The sequence below is a fragment of the Leptidea sinapis genome, chromosome 1 (genome assembly GCF_905404315.1).
Source record: "Leptidea sinapis chromosome 1, ilLepSina1.1, whole genome shotgun sequence".
NCBI lineage: Eukaryota > Metazoa > Arthropoda > Insecta > Lepidoptera > Pieridae > Leptidea > Leptidea sinapis.
Genome location: NC_066265.1, coordinates 23,675,179 through 23,703,100, shown reverse-complemented (window position 1 = coordinate 23,703,100; position 27,922 = coordinate 23,675,179). Strand labels below are relative to the sequence as shown.

The 27,922-nt window shown below is 35.5% G+C and overlaps 1 protein-coding gene across 1 annotated transcript; it reads right to left on the bottom strand.

Moving 5' to 3' along the window:
- Nucleotides 1-213: 213 nt before the first annotated feature.
- LOC126964948 (lipase 3-like) lies at nt 214-27,281 on the bottom strand. Its single transcript, XM_050808287.1, has 7 exons — nt 26,992-27,281; nt 26,372-26,856; nt 3,983-4,107; nt 2,786-2,987; nt 2,289-2,656; nt 2,011-2,169; nt 214-606 (listed from the first exon to the last, which is right to left on the bottom strand). The coding sequence occupies exons 1-7, from the start codon at nt 27,279-27,281 to the stop codon at nt 214-216; spliced, it is 2,022 nt and encodes a 673-aa protein (XP_050664244.1).
- Nucleotides 27,282-27,922: the final 641 nt, after the last annotated feature.

Below are 27,922 nucleotides of genomic sequence, written 5' to 3'. Positions count from 1 at the left end.
TAACAACTTATTATTATTATAATAGAACTAAATGTTGATAAACAATCAAACAAAGAATAAATTGAAAAAAATATTAATGGTACGATAAAATTCGGTGTAATTCATTGAGAAATTGGTGTTAATGTGTAATGTCGAATGATATTTTGACGATTCATTACCTTACTAATTGGCGAGTAGTTATAGTATATGTTTAAAGTAAAACAAACTTTATTATCAGGTATCATTTAATTCAAATCTCTTCATTATGTCTAAAACATGATCAAAAAGCAATTCCTTTGCATCGAGACCCCACATAAAATCGATATGACTAAACTGATCATGTGGTACTTTTATCATTTCCGCGGGACCCCCAAGCTCTGCATAAAGTCTTTCAACATCAACAATATTAGATAGTGGATCAGCGGTTGAGTAGTGGAGAATCACTGGTGCAGTGATCTGCGATAAGTTATATTTCGGAGGTGTAGCTTGACCATACTTTTTGATGTTGCTAATAGATCCATAATCGAAACGTCTGAAGTCCTTTTTATTGATGCTTTGAGCGTAGTGGACAAATTGGTTAATTGCACACCCAGCTGGGGCATGTCCGAGCTTTGCTGGGAACATTGTCTGTAAATTCAAATTCAAATGATTTAATTCAAAATAGGATACAATATCAATTATTGAAAGTCAAAAATTACCACCCGTTCGAAAAATTTAGCCTGAGAAGAACGGGCGCATGAAACTCAGCGGGCTTCTTTTTTTGTCATAAAAATATGGTTGCAATATAATATTGTAACATAAAATTTATTATTCAATAGCCTGAGGCTGGTCACTCCATTCCTAATCTGCGGTATCATAAACAAAGTAAATTATGTTACCACACAATTTTTTTTAACAATTATTCTTTTGAATTTCGTATTTCATTTTTCTGAGATTTTGTTGTAAGAGCATGTACATAGGCCACAAGACTTACCAACTCGATTTAGCCGAGTAGTAGGCATAGTAAATTTGTGGCTGTTCCTGGTGTTAACATTATGGTTATCACAGTTTCTAGTAAATTTACTTATGTGCTTATGTACATACATAACATTATCAAGAATAAATTAACCAACTCTATGAAAACAGAAAAAAAATGTGCCTCTGGATTATATTGCAAATCAGGTCATAGGTGCAGATTGAGTTGTAACTGTGAAACTGGAATTCGCTATCTTGGTTTTTACAAGAAAAATGAAGGATCTTATCGAAAGCTAGCAAATAGCCACGTTTTCCCAGTTTCCTGGATTTTCCCCCACAAACCAGATGTATTAGTTTTAAGCATAATAAAGTTTTATCCCTCAACACGTAGATGTATGTAAGGATGTAGAAATAGGTTTCTGAGACCTACATAATTATATAGGGGTTAACATTTATTTGCTATAATAAGATTAAATATAGATTATAAGTAATTTTGTATATATTTAAATGGTAAATACAGAAATTTGAAATATATATTTTTTTTAAGGATCTTATCACAGACTTACAATATACTAGAGTTCAACAAACAAAGCGTGCATGAGACTAAAACATCTCTGACGGAGATACAGCAAGATAGAAAAGAAAAGCGAATCTATTGTTACTGTAACCGATTTTGATTGATAAGTCACAAACAGTCAGCCACGCTTGTAATCATCAGCTCCATAGTATTTTGAATCACTCATAAACATAACAAAATTGGTCACCTTATTTGGCTCTCAGATCGTTTATACGATATTGTATCTACATGAAGTGTATATGGATCTAATAAATATACTATACATGAATAAAAACAATTATATAGTTGTATTACTATTGCAGCTTCTGAGAGCAACCGCTGGCAGATAGAAAAAAGGGACGGGATGACAGACCGACCGAAGGACCGTGAAAGCCTATAGGTTTCTCAAAATGTCAAGTTGCATAAGATTTCAGTAGGTTAAAACTCAAAAAAATTGCTTTACCCTTAAGGCCAAACTTCTTCTAGGATTATTAATATAAGTTATATTACGCTATACTTACGGAATTGAATTGGTTCGGGCTCCACCCAACTATGGAGAATAAAAGTGCTGAGCAGAATGGTTGTAATGGGGAACCGTCGTGACATAAAACTATTCCAAGCCATGTAAACACAATGTTATTTGGCAGCATTTCTTTCATTCCCAAGAATGACAATACTCTCTAGAAAATAACAGAAGTTGAAAAAATAAGAAGGTACATCTCATTAAGTTAAGAAAATATTAAAATAATAATGTATCATTGAGAAATTTCGGAAGAAAATAGACAAGAGAAATTCTTACCGCAATAGTTTTGGCATGTGGAGATATTAAACGGAAAACTAAAGATTTGGTATTGGCCATGTAAGCAACAGGTGCTAAAGCATGCATTGATGTGATTTTCTTATTATAATCTGGTCTCATTGATCCCATAACGAAGAAAGATGTAGTTCCTTGTGACATGCCTATGTAGTGAATACTTGGTAGCCGGGTTACGGACAGAATGTAGTCAATTATAGCTGGCAGATCCAAATCTCCTATTTCATCCCACGAAAAGTCCCAAAATGATTGACTTCGATTATTCGGATTAAGAAAAGTATGTCTTCGAGAGTAGTAATTCCCACGAGCATTGCCAAGCCATACATCAAAACCTTCCTCTGCGAGAATATAAGCTGTAAAATATTAAACAATCTTTGTCAAGAATATTTTGATCGAATTTAACAAAAGTGTATAATATGTACTTCATTTATAATCATATATATCAATGTCTTATAAATATGAATTTGATGACTGTGCCAAACCTAAAGCATTTCCTGGACCCATGATCATAAAGTCAGCTGACGACGAAAGCAGACCATGCATCACAAGTACTGCTGGCCTTTCACCAGGGATATTATTTTTGTCACGACCATGCGGAATACGATGCAATCCCAAAATATACCCATCTTCAGTAACTACGGAATGCTCCTCGAATGGATAACCATATTTGCTTGCTAAGCCATTCTGTAAATGAAACAGATATTGGACGATCTAACAATTAATAAACACTAATATTAGTGTGTATAAATCCAGAAATCACTAGATTGTTTTAAACAATCATTAAAACACATATGATTACAATGTTCAATATTTAGTATCATCTCATTTTTAAATAATATATAAAGAGACTAGACAGACCACATTAACAGTTAAATAATGATATTATTGAATACTTTTGTGGGATGAGTAATGTTTGTTTCAGAGTGGATGACCGAACCGACGCTGTTCAGTCAATAGAAAAAAAAAATATGTAAGAACCCAATGATATATCATTGGTAAGTACCTAAGTATTCGGGAATAATGTTGTATAAGGCCTTTACCGCTTTAAAATTATTACTAATTTTTAAATTATTAAAATGGATATAGTATGTTATCCCTAAGAGATAGACATATGCCGTCGTGGACTTTTCTGTGGAACTATATAAGATACACAATTCCACAATACATTATTTTGTTATACCTCAATGGGTTTAGACAGCGTTTTCGCTGAAAGCTTCCAGACGGCTTTTTATTACGACACTAATATCTAAACAATTTTTTTTTTTAAGTGATGACCCTCACTTCCAGGATTAATACACAAATAAAATTTGAAAAACAAAATTTTATGAACGATGCGGGATACGAACCCACGACCTCCGGCGTTCCATGCAGGTGCTCTAAACCACTGAGCTAACCGTTCGATTACACGGAACGCCGGAGGTCGTGGGTTCGTATCCCGCATCGTTCATAAAATTTTGTTTTTCAAATTTTATTTGTGACACTAATATCGTTAATGTATGCAAAATATATTCATAAACTAAACAAATTATACACTAAAACCTTTCTCGAGAATAAAGCTATCTATCGGTGAAAACAACATAGCAATCGGTGCAGTAGTTTTTGAGTTTTATCGCGAACAGACTGACAGAACATCGGGGGAGGACTTTGTTTTATATTATTTCAGATATGAATACACTTACTGCGTCAAGGAAAGCATCTTCTAGTAAATTGTCTGAAAACCTCGAACCAAAATCAGTTTCTTTTATTAACTGCTCGACATATTCTGCATTTGGTGACCGTCTAGCAACAGCTAATGTTACGTAACCTAGCAATAACAAGATTCGATACATTGTAAACGATGACTGACCTAACACATTAAGGGTACTCCTATAAAAGGTGTTTGAATATATCAGTAACCTTTGATTATGGTTAAGATATCTGATGATAATCATAATACTAACTGGCTGTATCGATTAATCCTTTCAATGAAGTTACAATGTATTTTACCTATTGTTTCCGGTTCCGGCAGTAGTTGTTATATTTATTATGTAGTTCGATTATTACATATTATATTTTATTATGTTAATGGTTGTTTATCGTGAGAAATGTGGAGGAGTGTTGGTATTTCTTATCGTTACAGCAATAATAAAATAACATCAAAAAGGTACACATAATGTACCTGTTTTGCTTTTATGTCAACGTAATGTTGCAGTTATAAGCCTATTTAGGTACGATTTAAATATTCGTTTATTGTATTTTGGTTTGGTTTGGCCTTGTTAGCAATGCTCTAAATAAATAAAATAAACAATCAATTTAATTTGTCAGAAATGTGTCAAATGTCAATAATAGTTCTATGTACATATTAGAAAAATATAAATGAACAGAATCCAAACAAAAAAAATTATATTATCTGGTTTATGGGCGTTGGTGTCAATTAGTTTGAGGAGTTCCGTCAATCGCTCTTCAATTCCACAATGAAATCTGATTTGTTTTACAATGGCACCAATTCGAAAGTATTCTTCTAATATCTAGTCCAGTGTTACCCTGTTATTTTGTTCATGCAAGAGAATGTTTTCTTTTTAAATTTAAAAGTAAGTACCGCGAACTGAGACGTACATACTTCATGAGTAAACCCCGAAGCTCTAAAAGAAACGATAAAAAAAAACGAGTAATATAATGAAAGTAAGGACAAAACTAAATTATTTGCCCGTATTATGATGTTTAGATTATTATGATAAAGGTTGATTAACTGTAGATAGATAATAATCTGAAGGTTTCAGAGACCCATATAAGGGTGTGTGGATAGATAAAATGTATTGTGCAACAAAGTATTAAAATAAGGATTATAATTAACATTGTAGATACGAAACTTATTAAGTAATCTTTATTGAATATGTAGAAACTAGTAACGATCAATTATTTACATATTTCTTTGACACATTCTTCGCTTATATTAGATGAGTTATAGACTGCTGTCAATCCGCAGTTATCGCCGTGCGTGCGTAAATGCCTTCCGCATAATGGCAATTGGCATGGGTCGTGTACCGTAGACTAAGAAAGGCCATCTGTGAATAATAAGGCATTAATATATAATCTGTTTTAAAAATGGGTGATGTCAAATGTGCGTACGGGACACCGGAATAACAGGAATCATTGTCAGCCAGGATTGTCCGTCTTTTAGGAAGATGGAAGCATTTTCATTCCTCAGTTTAGTTGTATTTTTTTATGAAAATAAGGGACGGGACGAGCTGGAAGTTCAGCTGATGGTAATTGATACCCCATGCCCATTACAATGCAGTGCTGCTCAGGATTGTATAAAAACCCAAAATTTCTGAGCGGCACATTTGCGCTCATCGCCTTTAGACAATACTGTCATAAGAAGTTAAGTCTCGTTTGCCCAGTAATTTCACTAGCTACAGACTCAGACCGAAACACTATAATGTTTTCACATTTCTGCTTCACGGCAGAAATTGGCGCCGTTGTGGTACCTACCCATAATCTAGCTGGCATCCTGTGCAAAGAAGCCTCTCATTGGTAAAATGTGTGTCACATTTCTCCCATATGAATGTGATAGAATGATGGAAAGCGCTGTGTTGCGAAAATGGACGCAAAGAGAAGAATATTGTGTATGATTAACAAAATATCCAAAAAAATAAAAAATGCTGTCCAAAGTTACTATTCCATGCGGACGAAGTCGCGGTTAAAAGCTAGTTTTATATAAGTAAACAAAATAATATTAGGAAGTAAGTTAATAATATCTTTATTAAAGTTCTCACAATTAGTATAGTTAAAAAACTCGGTTAGATATTGGGATAGATATAAAAGCATTGAAAAACAATTTTTTTTAAGGTATCTCTTATCTAAAGAAGGTGTCTCTTTTTTTTACTATGATTCGGGATATGACTATACATTTTTATTGCCATGTGGCGAGAGCTTGATGACAATTTTTTATTGTTTCCTTTGTTACTATATTATATGGTTGGATATAAGATCGAATGTTTCAAATTTTAGTTAGAATTTTGTGTTTTATAACCAATACAGGAATCCAATCCATCTGATAAATATTTTCTTCAATTATTTTTTTAATAGATTAAAAAACATGCAGTGTATGCAAAAAAAAAATGAAAAATTAGTTTTTTTACAATTTAATTTCCGACTTCCTTAAAAATTTTCCAAATCAAGTGAATATTTTAAATATTTAATAATATACATGTAAGAATCGAATTCTTGTCTTTGGGCCTTTGATCGAGGATTGAATTAAGTATTTCTTAAAATAGATGTCTATTTTTAAAATATCGTTCTATTTAAATAGAAATAGTGGTTTTTTTTCGATGAAAAGGACAGCAAACGGGCACGAGCCTTACATGATGGAAAGAGATCACTGCCGCACATGGAAAACTGTACCATCCGAGGGCTTGCAGATGCGTTAGTGGCCTTTCAGGAAAGGGTGTGGGGAAGGAAAGCGGAGTGGGCCTACGGGGCTCTGGGGGTGGAAAAGGGAATAGACATACGGGACTCGCACTGACCAAACGAAACGAGACAACACAGCTGCCACTTGACGCCGGCTTTCTGTGTGGAGCCCCGTAAAGAGTGGCTCTTTACGGGGCGCGGGGGTCAATGTCGACAATCGGCAATGTATGAATCAGTTTCGAAAGTAAAAAGCCAATTTATAGTTTATAGTATTCCGATACTAGGCTTTAAGGGAGGTGTTGTGGAAGAGCGGTGATACGACAAATGGGCTTTTTTTGTGGTAAACGCGCAAACTTGAGTCTTCTGGGGGTTAAATTGGACAACTTTGTCCATGTTATTTTCCCTCATTCCATGACCTTCTCAAGAGAGGACTCGATAGAAGACAAAAGTTTCATCCGGCACTGATCTACGATTTCCCGAGAGAGTCCTGCATGGCCCTTTGTATACGGCATCACCAGTACTTTCGTCTGCATAGCAATGTATGTTGAAGGTGGATAACATACTTGGGGCACTCCAGCGTTCAGGGTCTTCGGTTTCGAGCAATAGCCGTCGACAACGACCTGTTTGCTGAACCCAGTCAGAAGCTGGAGGTCCACTTGCATAAATTCTCGGGAGGCCCAAATGATGAACAGTATTACAGTCATAGAATAATAACGCTTAGAACGTGAGCGAAGCGTGAAGCGCGTAAGCGAAATGAAGCATTCAGTCAACTTCCAGGACCATCAGTGCGCGAAATTTAATTGAAAAACAACTAACTGTTCAGTGAAAGGGTGTCACTAAGCGTCTTATAATAAAATTATGATGAGATAATCACATTTCACACCTAAATACTATTTCACAACTTTTAATTTTAGCTTATACATTCGTCAAAACAGCAAAATATCTTGTAAACAAAACAGACGCCATGGAAAAAGTATGTTGCGAGCTATAAAAGTACTATATACCCCGAGTTCCTCCGCTGGGATAGTGTTTTGTGTTTATTGGTAGATATTGAAAAGAGGCTATAATGTACGACGCCACATGATGTTATAAGTATTCAAAGTCAAAGTCAAATAATCTTAATTCTATTAGGCTTAAACTAAGCGCTTTGAATAGTCACTATAAATATTTCTCTTAAATTACTGAATTTCCCCTTATGTTTGGAAAAAGTTGAGATAATGAGAACATTAACGGCCACTCTTTTTAACCGACTTCAAAAAACGAGGAGGATCTCAATACGTCGGTATGTTTTTGAAGTGAAACTTCTTTATCGATGTATGAGAGAAATTTTATAGCAAATCGTCACCAGTTTCGGTTACGCGCCATTTTATTGCTTTTTAATCCAAGATGTCGGCCGCGCGAATTAAGATCTCAACAATATTGATATCGAATCCGAGGTTCTCAAGGGTGCAGAGAACGAATTTGGGATCATTTTTGAAATCCAAGATGGTCGCCGTGCAAAATAATAATTTCAAATATTATCCCAAATTCGTTATCTGCACTCTAGAAAACCTGGGATATAGCTGGGAACGGCGCCTCTATCGTCTCGTTTTTTCGATCGAGTTTCAAATACCAACGATTCAAAAGAACTTCTTTACTTACACTTCAAAAATTGATGCAACAATAATTAAATACGTGATGTTTTTATTAAATTTTTTATTTTTATTTTATTTCTTCTTTCTTATTTCACATAATCTAGTATTTCTTATAATTTACTGATGTAGGGAAATGTCTAGCCCAGAGAAAAAATATTCGCCGTCTTTGCCTTGAAAATGCTCAAAAACCGCGCAATATCTAGGTCACTCACTTTGCTTACATTACAAAATAGAAAATCATCGGTGCGTTCTAAGTGGGTGGTCAATTTCTTTAAACCCTGTTTAATCTAGGGCACGTTGCAACTCGCGCTGAATGAACAGACTCATTGTCCTGCAAAAACAGAACACCACTTCACGCACTTTTATCAACAATGCGACATAATAATCCCCATTCAAGTTTTTTAGGAATGTAATCTTATCGATTAATATAGATTAATAAAAATCCCTACACAATACCAAAAAACATTTGCGATTTTTCGATTTCGAACATCCGTGGCGGTTTTCCCCCCTTATGTATCCACTGCAATGATTCTGTTTTAACTCCGGATCAGACTGTCGGATCTATGTTTCATCATCAGTATTATCGCCACAGATGTCGAAAAACTTTAACGAACCATTAAAACTGTGTAATATATCTTATTATAACATTATTGTTTTTAATAGATAAATATATAATAGTGAATAATTTTAACCAAATTTCGTTCTAAAGCTATTTTCGTAAGTCTTAATTAAAGAAATCACGAAATCATGAAAACGAGTTTTGTAAAAAGTAAATGTATATTATCTCACTACTTTAATTTTTTTTATAGTTTACAATGTAATTTAATGATTTTAATAGAACCAATAGTCCCGAAATTGTAATAATCAACTGTATGCATACGGAATAACTTCCAAATTAGAACAGCTAGAAATAAATTAGTTTTTGCATTTTCGAGCACGTCAAGACGATGTTTCTGGACATAAAAACTGTACTTAATTATTTTTTGCCATTATTGAGTTCTTGCTGTAAACCGACAATATTATTCTGTTATTCTAGTTTTTGGGCGGAGGCAATTAAACGCAATAAATCAAAAGCCATAGAAGTATTTTTTCGCAGTAATAAATGAAAATGAATTTAAAAATTCAGAGCATAACCTGAAAAGATTTGTTCTTGATGATCATAAAATATAAATAGGTAACTACCTACTTTTATAAATATCTTTCTGGTAGAATAAGTAAGACATGAATTGCAACATAATATGAAAAAAATAATGTGCCCCGAATTATGATTGTAAAATAAGCGGGAAAGACGAATCAATACCCAGTAATATATCATAGCCATTCATTGTACCTACCTACCTATCAAACAAAAAAATTATTTATTTCTTGTTACAAGAATGTTAAAGAAAAAACCTAAGAGCCCTATTCCATAAATATCGATAGGGACCTAGAAATTTTATTTATCAGATAGTTTTGCCGCTGAACCCTTGATCAATAAGACCTAATAATAATAGACGAATAAACCAATTTATTGTTTTTATTCTCTGATTGTTTACACCTTAATTATTATTTATTTGAAAATGTGTACATTTCTCTTTAATACCATCTAGTGCAAGGTCTTGTAACTACACAATTAGATAGCTGTTAGCTGCTTCGCTGTCATGACATATCTCACCTAAGTTTTACAGTATTGCAACAGATGGCGCTAATAGCAAACTTCAGGACAGTTTATTAAAATTATTTAAAATTTATAAAATATCTTATCTATCTTGATATTATGCTCGAAAACTCTTCAAGTTTTGAATTCGACCGGTTATCACTTACGCCGCTCCAGTTTTCGCTCTTGCGAAACCCAGAATTATAGATAAACTCCAAACAGTCCAATCCAATTTCTGCCGTAAGGCTATCAATGCTCACTGGTGCGTCAGGAACGCAGATCTTCACCGTGACTTAGAGCACCCAACCCTACCATCCATCAACACCTAAAGTGCTTGTCTTAAACTTTCTTTAAGTCCTGAGACAATCACCCCAATCCTATGATTAAGGAGGCAGCGGATTACACCCCTCGCTCCTTCACGTCATCAAGTCTGGAGGCCTAGAAAGGCCCTCACCGATCCCACTAACCAACTCACGTCTGACCTAGATCGCCTCTTGGCATCGGGGGATAATCAGACGCATTTAGATTCACCTCTAGTTTGTGATCATCCGTCTGATGTCACTAGTCCAAATTAGATAGCACCTTCTGTGCTATATCTCAGCGGTTACACGGGATTTGCCGCTTGCGCCTCTCTCTCCCCAAGAGAAGGTTGCCTTCGATGAAGGCTCAAGGGTTAGAGGGCACTTGCCCAAAGCCAACCTGAAGATGTTTTTAGTGGGTAGGCATTTGGGTTTTACGTGAGTCCCACATAACCAACGCAGACTTAGGTTGGTATGCATGAGCGTTCACTACCTCCCTCCCGTCGTTATCCCGGAGGGTAACCCTTTCCCTTTGTCTGGGCGCAAAAAAAAGCACGATAATAATTATAACAGATAAACCAAAACAAAATTCGTCAAATATAGAAAACTGATGTTAATTGTATTCAAATTCAAATATTTTTATTCAAAATAGGATTTAAAATCACTTATTGAGCGTCAAAATCTACCACTACTAGAGAATAGGTATTATAATTAGTACCTATTCGTTGTAATACTTAGGTATATTATTTCACTCATCACGCTGGTGTGTGAATGTGCAAATTTTATGGGATGAGTAGGAACAAAGTAGATTTATGATTTGAAATTAAATACGCAATAAATACATAAATTTTATTTATCAGAATTCAGAATTCCATATTCAAATTATCTAAACGAACAGAGGTTTTGTTTAGGATGGCTCGTGAGATGCCTGAGGCAGGCACCGTGCAGCATGGCCATGTTGGCAAACCTGAATAATATTATCTTCTGTGTTTCCAGTTTGAGGACAATAGCGTCATCTGTGGTTCGCTGTTTTAATTTTTCGCTCCGTCATTTTGGATTGATATTCAATGTGAGTCTTACTATGCGGTAAGCAGTAATTCACCGAGTTGATCACAGAGAATAAAATAACATCTGTATTTTGGTCGACATAATGTTGTCAATCGAAGAAGGAATTCAACATATATAATAAAGATCATCCTTCTCCATGAAGTCAGCCAGCATCTGGCCTCGGGCGTTCCGATTTCACAAGACAACGTTGACAACGTTGAAGTTGGCCTTAGGAGTGTATGGCTGTCTAGATATATATACATATCCTCCACCTCCTCGTCTGAATATGTCGAAGTCGGAACGTAAGCCTGAATGACCTCCAACGAATACCGTTCAGTAATTCTGAGTATTAGGTACTCCACCCTGGTCGATACACTCCCCACTTCAGTGAAGTTGCTGACGAGAGACTTATGAACGAGGAACCCTACACCACCCTGGGACAGTTGGTCGCCCTCCCGGAAAAAAGAATACTATCAGAGTTACTAGGGTGCCATTTCCTCTGTTTGAAAGCGCCTTTGTTTTAGAGCAAAGGTAGAAATAAGTAGGTAATATATGACTTTTCAACTTTTTAAAATTAAATTTACATGCATACATACATGCACTATCGCCCTATTTTCCCGTCAGAGTAGACAGAGACAACAGAACGCCACTTGCTTCTATCCTTACAAACCTCACGCGCTTCCTCTACAGTCTACATTCATTACTCTTTTCTTACATGCTCGCTCGTTCCGGATGCTTCGGACTTCGTCGACGTGAAGTTTTTGAAAATTATTTTGAATAGTCTGAAGCTTTCTGTAACCAAAACGTCGTTAGTTCATAGAATTTTTGTCTGTTGGTCTGTAGGTATGTATGCCCGGGGAAATTCTCGCTACATAAAAGTCATATCATTTTTGCTGTTAAAAGCGTTCACGCAGACGATGACGCGCAGCAGCCCGTAATTAATATAAATAATCTAAACAATTTGTTATTTTTTAAAGTGATAACCCTCACTTCTGGGATTAATTACACAAACAAAACTGAAAACAAAATTTTATAAACGTTGCGGGACTCAACCCGTGACCTCTCGCGTTCCGTGCGAGCGCTCTTTCCAACTGAGTCAACCGTTCGAGTGATGTATCGTTTATAAAACCTTGTACGCTTAGTTCAACTCTCAGGTTGTGGTTTTATCTACAGAACCAACTTAACAGTTTATCACCTGCTCAACCCTAATATTTGCATCATAGGAAATTAACTGGTGATATCGCTCTTGCAAATCTAAATAATTTGTTATGTTTTTAATGTGATAACCCTCCCTTCTGGGATTAATAACACAAATAAAACGGAAAACAAAAAGCTCAGTTGGAAAGAGCGCTCACACGGAACGCGAGAAGTCACGGGTTCGAGTCCTGTATCGTTCATAAAATTTTGTTTTCAGATTTATTTGTGTAATATAAATAATGGTACAAAATAAATTCGATACCATTCTGTATAAATATAAGGTTCTTACGTGAAATGTATAAATATATACATATAAATAAAATTGGAGTGTCTGTTTGTAATATTGAAATAACCGCTTTTTACTACATGTATATGGATATATATACATACACCAAAATAACATTTCTTCCAGTGTTTGTCTGTCTGTGTGTCTGTTTGTTCCGGCTAATCTCTGAAATGGCTAGACCGATTTTGACGGGACTTTTATTGGCAGGTATTTTTATTTTAGAAAAAATCTTTAATTTTAGAAAAATAAAGTAATGTTGCAATGTCCAAAAAACGGTCTATCTCTAAAAATAATTATATGGCCGAGCAACGTTTGCCGGGTGAGCTAGTTATAAATATAATTTAAATGTTCTTTTTGTGCAATTTCAACGCTGTGGTGCATTTTCAACAAACGGATTACTTACAGCTTAATAGATTTCAGTGTTCATTCTATCTTCATCATTCTTGCAGGTACGAACGTAACCGTATATAACAACGGGATAAAAACTAGTCCGCTTCAGTAACATTGGTCATTACGTGTGACCCTCCACTTTTTGCCCCCACCGTGTCGACAGACACGTGCTCGGCATCTTGAATATCCTCCTTCCACCGCTTTTCTTCTAATTTAGACTCTATTCCAGCGTTATAGAGTTACATTCAAATCTTCGTGGTGTCGAACCATTTTGCAACAATAAACAGGTAGTGCTTAAGATTAAGTGAAAATCGTGGTAACGGGGAATTCTCGAAATATGAAGTTGAATTTTAACTATAACTATTATGGCTGATTCTCTGATTATTTTCAATGCTTACTCAATATTTTATATTAATCGTTTTTTATGAAATATTAATTAAACCTAAACATTTTTTTAAATTTTTCTTGAAGTGAATTCACTTCTGGGATTAATTACATTTATGAACGATGCGTGACTCGAACCCGCGACCTCTCACATTCGGTGCGAGCGCTCTTTCCACTAAGCCAACCGCATAGTTTAGTTAGTTCATAGTTAATAAATTTTGTTTTCAAAATTAATTTGTGTAATTAATTAAACATCTTAGATACTACAGCGATAAATTTAATCTTTATACAATATGCATAATATAATATATACTTGTAATCTGAAAGATTTAGTATACTAGCAAAATCTGACCACGCCTAATTGTGGCTTATTCTTTGAAAATTGAAGAAGTGTCCAAGTAAACTATCAACTCCTACTTCACTTCATTTCTACAGAGTTTACTCTAATTCACGATTGTACATTTTTCCTATGCCGTGAGAGGAGATAAAAGATCACCGCATGGGCTATTCATATTTGTGGTAACAATATCGAACAAAGACAAATCTGGACTCAATTCCGTCGAAATTATACCATCTATTTCCTCGGCCCAATCAAATTGTATGCATGAGGTAATCCTCGATTTCAACCAACGCGCGTGAATTTAGCAACGTGTGAGACCAAATATGTGTAATTTTGTAATGAAAAACCCAAAAATTTTGAGCGGCAGTACTATTGCGCTCGTCACCTTGAGACAAGATGTTAAGTCTCATTTGCCTAGTAATTTCACTAGCTACGGACACATATACATCGAAACACAATAATGCTTACACATTATTCCTTCACGGCAGAAATAGGCGCCGTTGTGGTACCTATAATCTAGCCGGCATCCTGTGCAAAGGAGACTGCCACTGGTTAGAATAGCTCACGAAACCGCGAAATGATGGTGTGTTGACTGCGTTGAATTATTATATTATTAGGTAAGATACGTACAGAAATATATATTAATTTTTTATTTGATTCGGCTGTAGTAACAATTCATTCATTCAATTCATAAATTTTAATCCAGAATGAGTACTGATGTTCATAATGAATGAACATGTGGAACGATATGGTTGTTTAATGTTTATGCAAAATCCGCCTTATCCACTGACCTGTATAAATGTCACTGGACGGGCTGTTCCATATGTTTGACAGCAAATTTTTTGTGCCAAAAATGGCGAATATCAAACAGACACAAAATCACTTTGATAGCCGCCAGTGCAGTGATATATAGCAGAGGTAAGGTGTCTTATCCTTTCTAGAAAAATTGCGGGAACGTCGAACGCGTGTATCGTCGATAGACTCTAAATTGTTATTTCTTTGAATCACTATTTCTTGAGTCACTGTGCGGTCTCAAATTATGATTCCAGTAACATCGTTAACAATAGGCGCATTGAATTCAAATTCAAATATTTTTATTCAAAATCGCTTATTGAACGTCAAATATTCAAATAGACTGCTTCAGACCTGAGAAGAACGGGCGCAAGAAACTCAGCGGGATTTTTGTTATAAAAATATGGATTTAAATGTAATATCGTACAATAAATATTTATAATTAAAGAGCCTGAGGTTGTTCGCTTCATTCCCAGTCTGCGGTATCATTAAGAAAATCGTTTATCCTATAGTAACCTTTCCGACATATACGTTTTTTAACAATTCTTTTAAATTTCGTAACACATTTGTTTTGTTTCATTTTTCATTCATTTTCTGGGATCATATTGTGGAAGCATATTCATCGCCCAATAAAAGATTTACTAACTCAACTTAAAGCGAGTAGTAGGCATAATATGTTTATGTATGTTCCTCGTGTTAACATTATGATTGTCACAAAATCTATCCACATGATCTTCCGCTGGTGGTTTGTTTTGATGCAATTCGTCCATGTGTGATTTGAAGAATACCAATAATTAACTATCATCAATCAATAGGGTCACAGAACGCGTCTGACTTTGAGCAGATTCTGGTTATTGCAGCCGCAACTTGAGTCCACATACACGATTGGCGAGTCGTGTTCGGGGTCTACACAATTGATGTCCTCACAACCCATGAAGTGTATTTGTAATATGTGATAATGTTGATATTCGTAGCAATGAGCACACTTGGTAATTGATTTTGAACGGCGAATTGAATTGTTGATCATTTTCCCCAGTATTATGAATTATTTCACTCATATGATACTTAACACCGTGACAGGAGATTTTTATATAATACTAGCTGACCCAGCAAACGTTGTATTGCCATATTATAAAGTAATAAGAAAATTAATAATTAAAATTTTTGGGGTATAAAAAATAGATGACGACCAATTCTCAGACTATATAATATTTAGGTTATATAGTTATTTTATAATTATCTAGGCTAATCATTTACGGGTGTGCAAAATAGATGTCATCGGGAAACAGCTGTTATATTTCTGAATGTTGGCCAAGAAGTACTTAGTATAATTTAGAAAGAAAGATATATAAAATCTAATTAGTTTTTATTTTAAATTATTCTTTCGGTTTGATTTCTGAACGACGGGGGACACATCAAAGGAAAACAAAATTTTTGTTTATATTAATTTTTATCCGAGAATTTTCATATTTATTCACCTTTTAAACCTTTCCTGGACAAATAATTCAACACCAAAATAAGCCAAATCAGTCTAGCCGGTCTAGAGTTTTAGCGAGACTAACGAACAGCTATTCATTTTTATATGTATAGATAATGTCTGTGTATTTGAAGACGGTATTATTAGTCTATTTAACACATTATACTATTTTTAATATAAATGTATTAAGAATATTTTTAGTGTTTAGTAAATTTTTATGCTATTATGTTTTGTTAAGTTTTCAGTTCAAACGTTGTATGGAATGCTACGTACGAACCTTGCTATTGCACGTTTTGTTTATCATAAATATAACTAGTGGGAGGCTTCTTTGCACAGGATGCCGGCTAGATTATGGGTACCACAATGGCGCCTATTTCTGTCGACAAGCAGTAATATGTAAACATTACTGTGTTTCGGTCTGAAGGGCGCCGTGGCTAGTGAAATTACTGGGCAAATGAGACTTAACCTCTTATGTCTGAAGGTGAACCCAATTGTAAAGTCGCTCAGAATTTTTGAGCTGTTCAAGAATCCTTGAAATGGGCAGGGCGTATGAATGACCGTCAGCTGAAGGCCCTGCTTGTCTCGTACCGTATTATCATTAAAAAAAAATACGTATTATTTAAAAAAAAATGAGTTTTTAATAAGTAAAGCGTGGTGTGTAAACAATTATAAACTACAAAATGAAATATATATAAAACAGTTTTTATTAGCATTGTGTAAATGTAGCACAGAATAAGGAAAGTACTAATACTTGTAGTCTCACGGTATCTCTAAAATTGTGTCGCTTGAATTTCAAACGAATCGGTTCTAAACGGCGTGCACATTCTAGTCCCTAATTGTATGTGCTTACACTTATGCTCCGACGTAATGGAGCAGTTCGAGTACATTTTTATTGCATAAAACTCTAAATTTAACGGGTATATTTTTTTGTTAAGTGATATTTTCTAGCAAAGCTTGGTAATCATGAAATTGCCATGATACACTAAGGCATATCGTTAAAAGTAAGAAATCAATGGGTTATAAAAAAACTTGAACTTAAAATTTGATTGAGAATATTTTAAACTGGTGCCAGATCAAATAGCTACAATAGCTTTTACATGTAATGGATTTGGAACTATGAAATATGACGTTTGCAAGTAGATCTTTCTTTTTCTTATCATAATATTATTCAGTCTGTCATTATATGAGATAGACGAGTAGACTTAATTAGCACTTTGACAACCCTAATTTCCTGCCATGACATCTTCGGTAGTGAACGTGATAGATTAGAGATTAGATAGAGGTAATTTTATAATTTACTTAACAAATAAGATAGTACATAGATTAAATAGAATTAACAACACGAGCTCTTTATAAATCTTATCTGTGTTTTTCTTTGTAAATCTTAGCCGCTCAATTTGTAATTAAAATAACACCAAAAAAGGATGTCCTTTCCTTTACGTTTACTACATCATAGTTTGAAAGTTTAATAAAAAAACAAATTAAAATAATTTATCAAGTAAACGTTATGAATAACACATTTGTGTATAAGTGAACTAGTTAGCTAGCTTCAGATAAAATTATATTATGGATGGATTTTATAATTTTTCCAATGATGACACACTTGTTTTAAATATATAATTTTTAAAGCTTTATGGGAATGTCGTATATAATGTATAGAGGAATAGCGTAATTGTTTGATCTGGTAAGAATATTTGTAGTTTTGGGTAAATTAAATGAAATTTACGTGCTGGATCGTACTAAGTTATTTATTTATTCAGACTATAGCTAAGAACTATTCTAAAAGGACATATTAATATTTCAATTCAATTTCCTTTGAATTAAGCCGATGATTTTTTTTTTCATTTTTTTAATAATTGTATTGACACATTTTTACACAAATAACCTTGCCCCATATTATGCATAGCCTGCGCTATGGGTTGCGAGACAACGATATATTTAATACTATATACTTACTTAAACATATTACATAAATACATAAAAACATCCATGACTCGGAAAAAAACATCCATATTCATCATATAAATAATAATATGTTTGATCCTACCGGGATTTGAACCCGTGACCTCTAGCTTAGTAGATAGGGTCGCTAATCACTCGTCTGAATCCTGAATTCTGTTTACTAAACACAAAACTTAATAAATACAAAACAAAAGCAACAGACTTTTCAAAGGACAATCGTTGCAGGTAAAATATGGACTTTGTAAAGTTTTCTTTGCATATATAATATTGAATTCAAGTTTCATCGTAAACTCCGGACATAATTCCACTAAACATAACATACGCAATAATTATTTACTCTTTAAATAAACATCACACAAACACACTGCAAGTATTTATGTTAAGATACCAATTTTCACGTCTTTTAGCCCCGTGGGAAATAACTAGTAAGGTTTTACAGTGTTTCTGCAAAACTGTTATTTCTTTGTTCCTTTCATTTGTGTTTAGTACACCCAAGATATCTTGATGGTACAAGCCCGATACAATATTGTTTTCATATCTTGATAAGCCTGGAAACTCATAACTAACACAATTTAGAATTATTGAAACTGTTTTATTTTATGAAAATAAGGGAATAGACGAGCAGGACGTTCAGCTGATGGTAATTGATACGCCCTACCCCCATAACAATACAATGCCACTCAGGATTATTGAAAAACCCAAAAATTCTGAGCGGCCCTACAACTGCGTTCGTAACCTTGTGACATAAGATGTCAAGTCTCATTTGCCCAGTAATTTCACTAGCTACGGCGCCCTTCAGATCGAAACACAGGAATGCTGCACTACTATATACATCACTGCTTCAGCGCAGAAATAGGCGCCGTTGTGGTACCCATAATCTAGCCAGCATCCGGTAGTACTAGCCTCCCAGGAGTCTGTTTTCATTTTGGGGTGCTTTCTGTCATAATCGCCACGCTTGGCAGGCGGGTAGGCGATTGCAGTGGATGTAGGTGCTTCTCGGAAAGATGCTGCTACCCATCCACCGTTCTTTGAATCCCTTAGTCGCCTCTTACGACACCCAAGGGAGGAGATCGGGTGGTGCTATTCTAGTGTTTATTTGTCAACCAATTTTAAATCCGCGATTAATATAATGTACAAAAGTTATTTTTTCATAAATCTATACATATAAATAAAATTGGAGAGTCTGTTTGTAATATTGAATTAACTGTTTCTTGCTACATGTATATGATACACCAAAATAACATTTTTTTTTTAATTTTTGTCTGTCTGTGTGTTTGTGCCGGCTAATCTCTGAAATGGCTGGACTGATTTTGACGGGACTTTTATTGGCAGGTAGCTGATCAAGCTAAGGAGTAAGTTAGTCTACGTTTATTTTAGAAAAATTCTTTTATTTTAGAAAAATAAAGTAATGTTGCAATGTCCAAGAAACGGTTTAACTCTATACATAATTTATATGGCAAAACAACGTTTGCCGGGTCAGCTAGTATAATATAAATTACTGAACTCATTACTTAAGTAAAATTAAAATTCGTATTTTTCAACTTTTTAGAAAACATACTTATTTCAACGGTTAGTTGGTTCAAAACAATGTTACCAGCAAGTTGATGTGATAGCAAAAGCCACCTTATAATGTATTCAGTACAAGTAAATTAATTCAGAGAAGTGAATTAAGTAAATTATCTAGGAACGTTTGTTGAATTAAATGCTGCAAAGATAAGCAACAAGCTTTGTGTTTCGTTGAGGGTGGTGTAATATGTTAATCAGGTAATACCTTATCATTATGACAATTTGAGTAAAATTTGTACAGGAAAGGTGATATGAGCGACCTTCAAGATCCCACGCGTAGATTTCATTTACGTGCCAATTTGAACTTCTCATGACTCTTGATAACTGATGCCAATTTTCGTATCGATACCTACTGAGGTGAGGTTTGGAACTGCAAAAGAGTAACATTTATTCAGAAAAGCGTTCCAAAAGAAAACAACTTGAATTGTTACAGTATGGAACGAAAATATTCTAGACTCATGAAAAAAAAAAATATTGGAAGTAACAACTAAATTGTATCCACTTAACGACTTGTTTCTCCGTGGAAATGGTGGTTTATCATATTTTATAGAACAATTTTTCAAACTTATTGAATTTCAGAAGAGTGACTTGTTATATTGTGGAACTGAGGTATCTATTTTAAAACTTCGTTCGTAATTTCAAGGATTTTTTTTTTACAGGAACTTTATTCATCGATACAAATAGTGTGTAATTAATATATAGAATAATAATCTAAGTAGGTAAATTTATTTATATACTTATATATTTTATGTTCAGCAGAAATCATACGGCTAAGCGGAGTTCTTTTGTGATTGTTAAAATGCTGAACATCCAGCATGTGTACCAGAAACAACCGGAACAAAACCGCGATATCTCTGCCAACTGCCATTTGAAACCAATCATGTGTGGCCACGAAAACCGCAGCTGACAAGCGCGAATGACCCATATAGAAGATATGATACGTTAGACGGTGCTGGATACATACAAGGCAAAAATTTTTAAAACTTTCATCAATAGTAATATATTTTTAAAAAATTTTTAACCCTCTCTAGTGTAGTTTGGGTTTTTATTTATTCTCCAAAGCTTTGGTGAAATAATTCAAAATCTAATTCCATTATTTTTTTATAAAGTTCTGTATTTTATGACTAAGTTTTTATATCCTACGTTACTTGGATGTAAAAGCGATTGTTTGACAAAATGAATAAAGAAAAATATTAATAATAATAAACCATACAGACTGGCGCCGTAACGCGTTACGTTACGAAGCGGTGTACCTTCCCATATGAAGTTATTAATTCAATAAATTTATACAGCCGCGTGTTTAATGGCCCAGTATTACCTAGATATGTAATCGCCGCTATCGTATACCACTAGCTTTGTGGTTTATTCACGCACTTTAACAGACGTTGGCTGATCTATACTGTTTTATGTATCTTGCAATGGTTTGCTTGCTTATTACAGAACCTTCACGTTTGGGCGTACCCAATAGTGGGAAATACTTCATAAATTCCGTTGCATCCGATAATGCATTGAGTTTGGTAGAAAGGCTGAGAGTTATGCTCACAATCAGTGTTTTGCTACCAGATCACTACAGAAGCTACGGTTATCAATACTTTAATAGTTTTTTGCATGCATTGCGCTTAAGTATGTTCAATATGGCCTTAAATCAAAATATGAACGTTTAGTCGCAAAAAATCGTATATAACAATTATATTGTGCATATATATGATGTAATAAGCACATAGTCAGAAAGATAAATGATTGTTGAACTTATTAAACAAATAGATCGATTAATTGCTATTTTTACATAAAAAAGTGGATTTAATGGCTAATAGTATGGATTTAGAGACCGCATGGCGGGGAAAACACAATAACTTCTGAAAATTTTTTTTTTATTCTCTTGGTTTTTTTTTATGAAAATAAGGGACGAGACGAGCAGGACGTTCAGCTGATGTTAATTCATACGTCCTGCCCATTACAATGCAGTGCCGCTCAGGATTCATGAAAAACCCCAAACACTCTGAGCGGCACTACAACTGCGCTCGTCACCTTGAGACATAAGATGTTAAGTCTCATTTGCCCAGTAATTTCACTAGCTACGGCACCCTTCAGACCGAAACTCAGTAATGCTTACACATTACTGCTTCGCGTCAGAAATAGGCGCCGTTGTGGTACCCATAATCTAGCCGGCATCCTGTGCAAAGGAGCCTACCACTAGTATGTATGAAGCCATTAAGTGTAAAAGGCATTATAATTTTGTTTTGTATGGTTATAATTATTTTAAATTTGTAATAGCCACTGCAGTCAAACTACGCAAAATGTCCATACTTACAATAATAGTATATCTTGAAATACATTGGCCATTGTTGATGTTGAATTATTCTAGAGTTTTATTGAAAAACTTACCAGAAACTTGTCACAATGTTAAAACGTTTGTGAATGTTCAAAAAGTAAAATTGCTTGAACCTTCGCCAAGACGCTTTATTTATATTGCATTAGTTTTCAATATTGTTATTTTGTTTAAGTATTTTTCATTTTAGTTTTTGCATTTCTAACCTTCTAGACAATTAAATAAGTTTTCTTACGAAAACGTAGAGCTGCTGGAATTATAATGTGGTGGCTATATAGATCTTGGCACAGTGTAGGGTTGGATACTTCTGCATATCTTGACGATATTATTATTTTCACTATTTTCATTGTAGATGTTATTTTGAATGAAAATAGAACCATTTCTTTCTTTTTTTATGACAGTAGGGGACAAGACGAACAGGACGTTCAGCTGATGGTAATTGATACGCTCAGTGCCCAGATTCTTGAACGCGAGAGGTCGCTCAAGATTCTTGAACGCGAGAGGTCATAAAAAATTTAAAATTCTATCGCTGCCATGCCTATACATTTATGAGATAAGCCTATTTGTTCAAAAACATATGTGTGATTTCTATACAAAAAAAAATCCAGAAGGTTTAAGCACAACGTATCCAAATAAACTCATAATGCCCTTCTGTAGAACTGCATCTTTTAGTAGAAATTGTTACAGCATGTCTGTGAAAATATATAATAAATTGCCCAATGAATTGAAAGATTTACCTTTCAAAGTTTTTAAAAGAAGACTGCATCAGTGGTTAATAAATAAGTGCTTCTATAGTTTAAATGAATTTTTCATTACAAAATGAATTAGTCTGTTTGATAATAATAATATATGTAAATTAATATACTTTTATGACATTGAATTTGTTAGCATTATACGTAGGTAATAAATGTTTTTTTTTTATATTTATTATTCAAACAAAACAAATCTTATAACTATATTTACAATTCTACGATTACATAAAATTAAAAATATCATTACGTGGAAGCGTACCAAGAATACTGGCAGCATTGCCGCGTTGGATAGCAAGGCTGATCCGTTGACTGAAATAGCTGCCAGCGCTTCGGTTTCCAGTAGCCTTATTGAGGCGTGAAGATAGTATTTTGAACATTCTCCGCGCCTCTGGGCCCCACGGGCCAAGTATCTCGACACCAAACGGCACAAAGAGGTATGACTCACTGAGACCAACATATTTGCGACGCTTGCTGTCTTCGGCAGTCGAAGCAGCAGCCCCAGCACCAACTGACGTAACTTGGACATGAGAAGGAGCCAGAGTATCGACGCAAGTAGCATCCCACACCAGCGCCCTTAGGTAATACCATTTGGTTCTAAAACAGCTGGTATATTAAGAGTGGCAAATGCCCTGCGGATGACTTCATTAATGCTGGCGTGTCGACTGATACGGCCTGCCGATTTTAGGCAGGATAACCCGTGGCATCCAAGAGCATCTACCTGAACGCCACATCTACATTGATGTGGTTCATTCAGTTTTATACCTAGCCGGAGTGATACGCATATTGGCAATGTCATATTGTCAAGTAGCGTTCCAATCGGCGCAGAAGGCAAGGCTTGTAACCAAAAGCCCGACTCATTTTGTGTCACGGCCAAAAGACGAGCACGCTCTGTTATGTCAGTAGATGAGATCAAAAGATCATCAAAGGCTGACTTACAAAGAAGTGCGTCCCATGCTTTTTGACACTTTAAATCGTCTGGGAAATTTTGAATGTTTGCAATATTTAGCCAAGCATTGTTAGCTTCGTTCAAATACACAATCTCTGAGTTACCTGGTACATGATTTACAATTCTAGTAACCAAAGGCTGGGCACTATGAACTGAAGATAGAAATGCTGGTAAGGCAACGCCCGAAACTTTGCGAGTACCCAAACCACCAAACCGTATCGGTAAAGAGGCTTGAGACCATGCACGATCTATAAATTAAATAATAATTAAATTATTTACGTCTCATATTATAATATCTTTAAATTTTAATTTTATACATATTAATGATAGCATTGTGAAATCCACATATTTTGGTTTAACAGTAGTGTTTAGACAATTTTGTAACATATTTTGCATGTCAATTAACGAGAGATATTGGATTATAAATAATATGATGTTAACATATTAAGTACAATGTTTCCTGCAAATAAAATTTCATTTCATATTTTTATTTGGCGGGTTCGAGTCCCGCATCGTTCATAAATTTTGTTTTCAATTTTTATTTATGTAATGAATCCCAGAAGTGACGTTAGTAACTTTAAAACATAACAAATTGTTTATATTTTAATCTAAGTTAAAATATAAAAAGCATATAAATATTAATTTAATATAAAATATAATAAATATATATAAAATTAAAATTAATCCTAATATTAAGGCTTGTCAATTTATTGGCAAAAATGAAACTATACTAACTATACTAAAAACAAACCAAAGTATTTTTAGTAATACAGGAATATTTTTATAAAATGTTCATCCAATTTGCAGTTACGGCGGCAGACGCAATTTATACGGAGATGCTCTTGTAAAATATGTATTGAATATGAAAAATTCAAAGATAATTGTCACCAAAATATATATTGGATTAGCGTCTCCAGCTTGATGGATTGTTATCATATACGAGGCGAGCGTCGCTCAATCCATAAGCTTGTTGGCAAAATATCGAGATTTTATTACATTACTTACATTAAAGTGAACATTTTCATATTTACATTTGAATACTTATTACATTGACTTAAGTCAAGAGTATTGAGTTATAAAGTGGTATTTGACACGTTATAAAAATATAAGACTTTATTGTTTTCATTCTAAAATTTATTTAATCAAAATCAAATCAAAAGAAAATCTTGAAAGTAGGTATATAAAATACACTTTTTAACGTCTTAAAAATACAATAGAATAATTTAAACAATTAAAAATAAATGTTAATAATATGAATATAAAAGTCGCTGATGCTATGTTTATTTGGTATTGGTAAAGGGCTCCTGTTTCCGCAATTAGACCGCTTAATTGGGTCCATTTTGCGTGCAGTGTTGGCTAGTCATTCCAACCAGCCCAGCTCCTTCCAGAAGTTCAGAACACTCCTGGGGTGTTCGCAGACTTCCTGGAGCGTCCTTATATTTACTAAGGTTGTGCCCGTTGGTTGGCCACCCCAGCACATTTCAGGATTACATGAGTGACCGTTTCATCTTCGGTTACACAGCCCCTGCACTTAGGACTGTCCATAACGCCGATTGCAAATAGGTGTTTGTTCAGTGATGTGTGACGCGTTAGGGTGCCGACCATAATTCGGATGTCGTGTCTGTTTAGGCTAATAAGTCGACGTATCAGTTTGGGCGATAGTGCAGGAATCGCCTCTTTCGACTGTCTGCAGCCTCAGACATTTGTCCATCGGGTTCTGTGTAGGTTGTTGGTGAGAGAGCGTATCCATGACCGCATTTGGCTGAAGGGTAGCGGCGTTTCCGACCCCCGCCTTGCAAGTTCATCCGCTGCATCGTTCCCCAACGAACCGCTGTGTCCTTTGATCCATTGCAGAGTTACCCAGTTGTTAGAGGCAGTTCGTTCTAAGGATCGGTGACACTCGTATATCAGCGCTGAGTTATAGGTGTTGCTCCCCAGCGCAGTCAGCACTGCCATACTATCGGATAGAATACGGATATAATATCCATGTATTTTCCTTCTTAGTATCGCGTCTGCAGCTTCCTTGATGGCTATGCATTCGCATTGGAATATGGAGCTGTGTGTGCCTAAGGGTATAGAGGTGTGTATATTCAGTTCCTGTGAGAAGATGCCAGCTCCAGTTCAGGCTGCCATTTTGGAACCGTCTGTGTAAATTCTGAGTTCATTTACACCTGACTGGTCGGCTCCCACTTCAAACAGTTGAATGCGGTAATTCTTTTGAAAGATGTGTGTTTTGGGTATTCTATCACAGGGTGCCTCACAGAGTGGGAAATCCTTCCTTACTCTGTTCCAGAGGTTTCCTGTGAGGCAGTCATCATTCTTGCATACACTCATCAGCTTCAGGCGGAGAACCGACATTGTCGCCTCATGTTGGATATGTATATCAAGCGGTGTGAGCCCTAGAATAGTTTCTAGGGCAGACGTTGGCGTAGTGCGCATGCAACCAGTTATGGCTGTGAAGGCCAGCCGTTGGAATCGCTGCAGCTTGGTTTGTACGGTTGTTAGCTCTGTCCTGGGCCACCAAGCTATTGCTCCGTAGGTGATAATTGGTCTAATAACTGCTGTATATAGCCATTTACATATCTTTGGAGCAAGACCCCAGGTTCTCCTTACGAGTCTTCTACACTGCCAAAATATTATACATGCTTTTTCCAGCTTGTGGTCTTTGTGTTTATTCCAAAGCAGCTTACTGTCCAGTATGACCCCCAGGTTTTTAACTTCTTTAGTAAGGCTTATTTCGGTATTGAACAACTTTGGTAATGTAAGATTGCCAAAATTGCATGTGTTAGTGAAAAGTATTAGCTCAGTCTTTGATGGATTAGCGGTTAGCCGATATTGTGTGCACCATTCTTCGATTATCTGAAAAGCAGATATCATGAGATTACATAGGACATTCTCGAATGGACCTGTTATTAGAATGGCGAGATCGTCCGCATAGCCTACTGTGTATAGTTTATTTCTGTTTAGCTCCGCGATGAGCTCGTCCACCACAAGGTTCCAAGGTGCCACCACACATCTTGTGCTGGTGTTCACAGTAAAACGTATCACTCTGTGCCTCAACATGTTGTCTATCCACCCGGCAATTGTAGGATCGACATTGTGTTCAGCTAACGCTCGGCCTATGCACCTAAAGTTGATTGTTTACGTGATAGACCTTTACCTACAAGTGATGTTACGCAGTAGCAGGGTAGATTCAGTTGATTTGCCTTGACTATTGGCATGTTGGTTGATATGTAGTGGTTTGTGTAGGAGAGCATTTTACCTAATATCCCTATCGCAAAGTCTTTCTAAAGTCTTCATCAGAAAGGATGTGAGACTTATTGGTCTGAACGATTTGGGATTCGTGTAGTCACTGTTGCCGGGCTTAGGGATAAATACTACTTTCACCTCCTCCCTCCATTGGAGTGGCACGTATCGGTGTGCTAGACAGGCCCTGTATATAGCTGTGAGATGCAGGGCCAGCACCCCGGTGTCTCCCCTTTGTAGCAGCCCCGGAAAAATACCGTCAAGGCCACCTGTTTTAAATGGAAGAAAGCTATTGATTGCCCACATTACCTTATCTGTCTACCACTCTGTGAGCTGTAGTCCAACCAGTCCGGTCCGGTGTGCTACTCTGCCACGCCTCATTCCACGAATGGTTGTTGGTGATGCGGGAAAGTGAGTTTAAGTGAGTGAGAAAGAGAGCCAGGGAAGTGAGTTTTCAGGAGCAATTCGCAGGTCTCGGTGTCGGATTTGGTGTGCGTTCCATCAGATTTTTTCAGGCAACCTAAGTCTCGCTCTGGGTCGCGTGAGAGTATGTTTTTAAGTTTAGCCGCTTGATTAGTGGATTCTATACTGGTGCAGAAGCGTCTCCATCCTTCCCTCTTCCTATATGCTATGTTTATTACAGAAATGCTATTTTTTCTCTACTTATCTTTTAGCTGCTTTGCTTTTTTGATATTATGCGTTTAGTGACAATCTTAATCTTACTTAGACTTACGGCCGTCGTCAATATACTATCTACAGATAGAGATAAATAATTACTTTCTACTGTCAGTTATTAGCTGTCAATAATCTGAAGCTGAAGTCATTCGACTTATCGGGTATATTGGGATAAGATCGATATAAGGCGATAAGAATTTATCGCCTTATATCGCGTGAATTGCAATTTCCATAGAAACTTTATATTGCCGGTAAGCTATACGTCGTCCCAT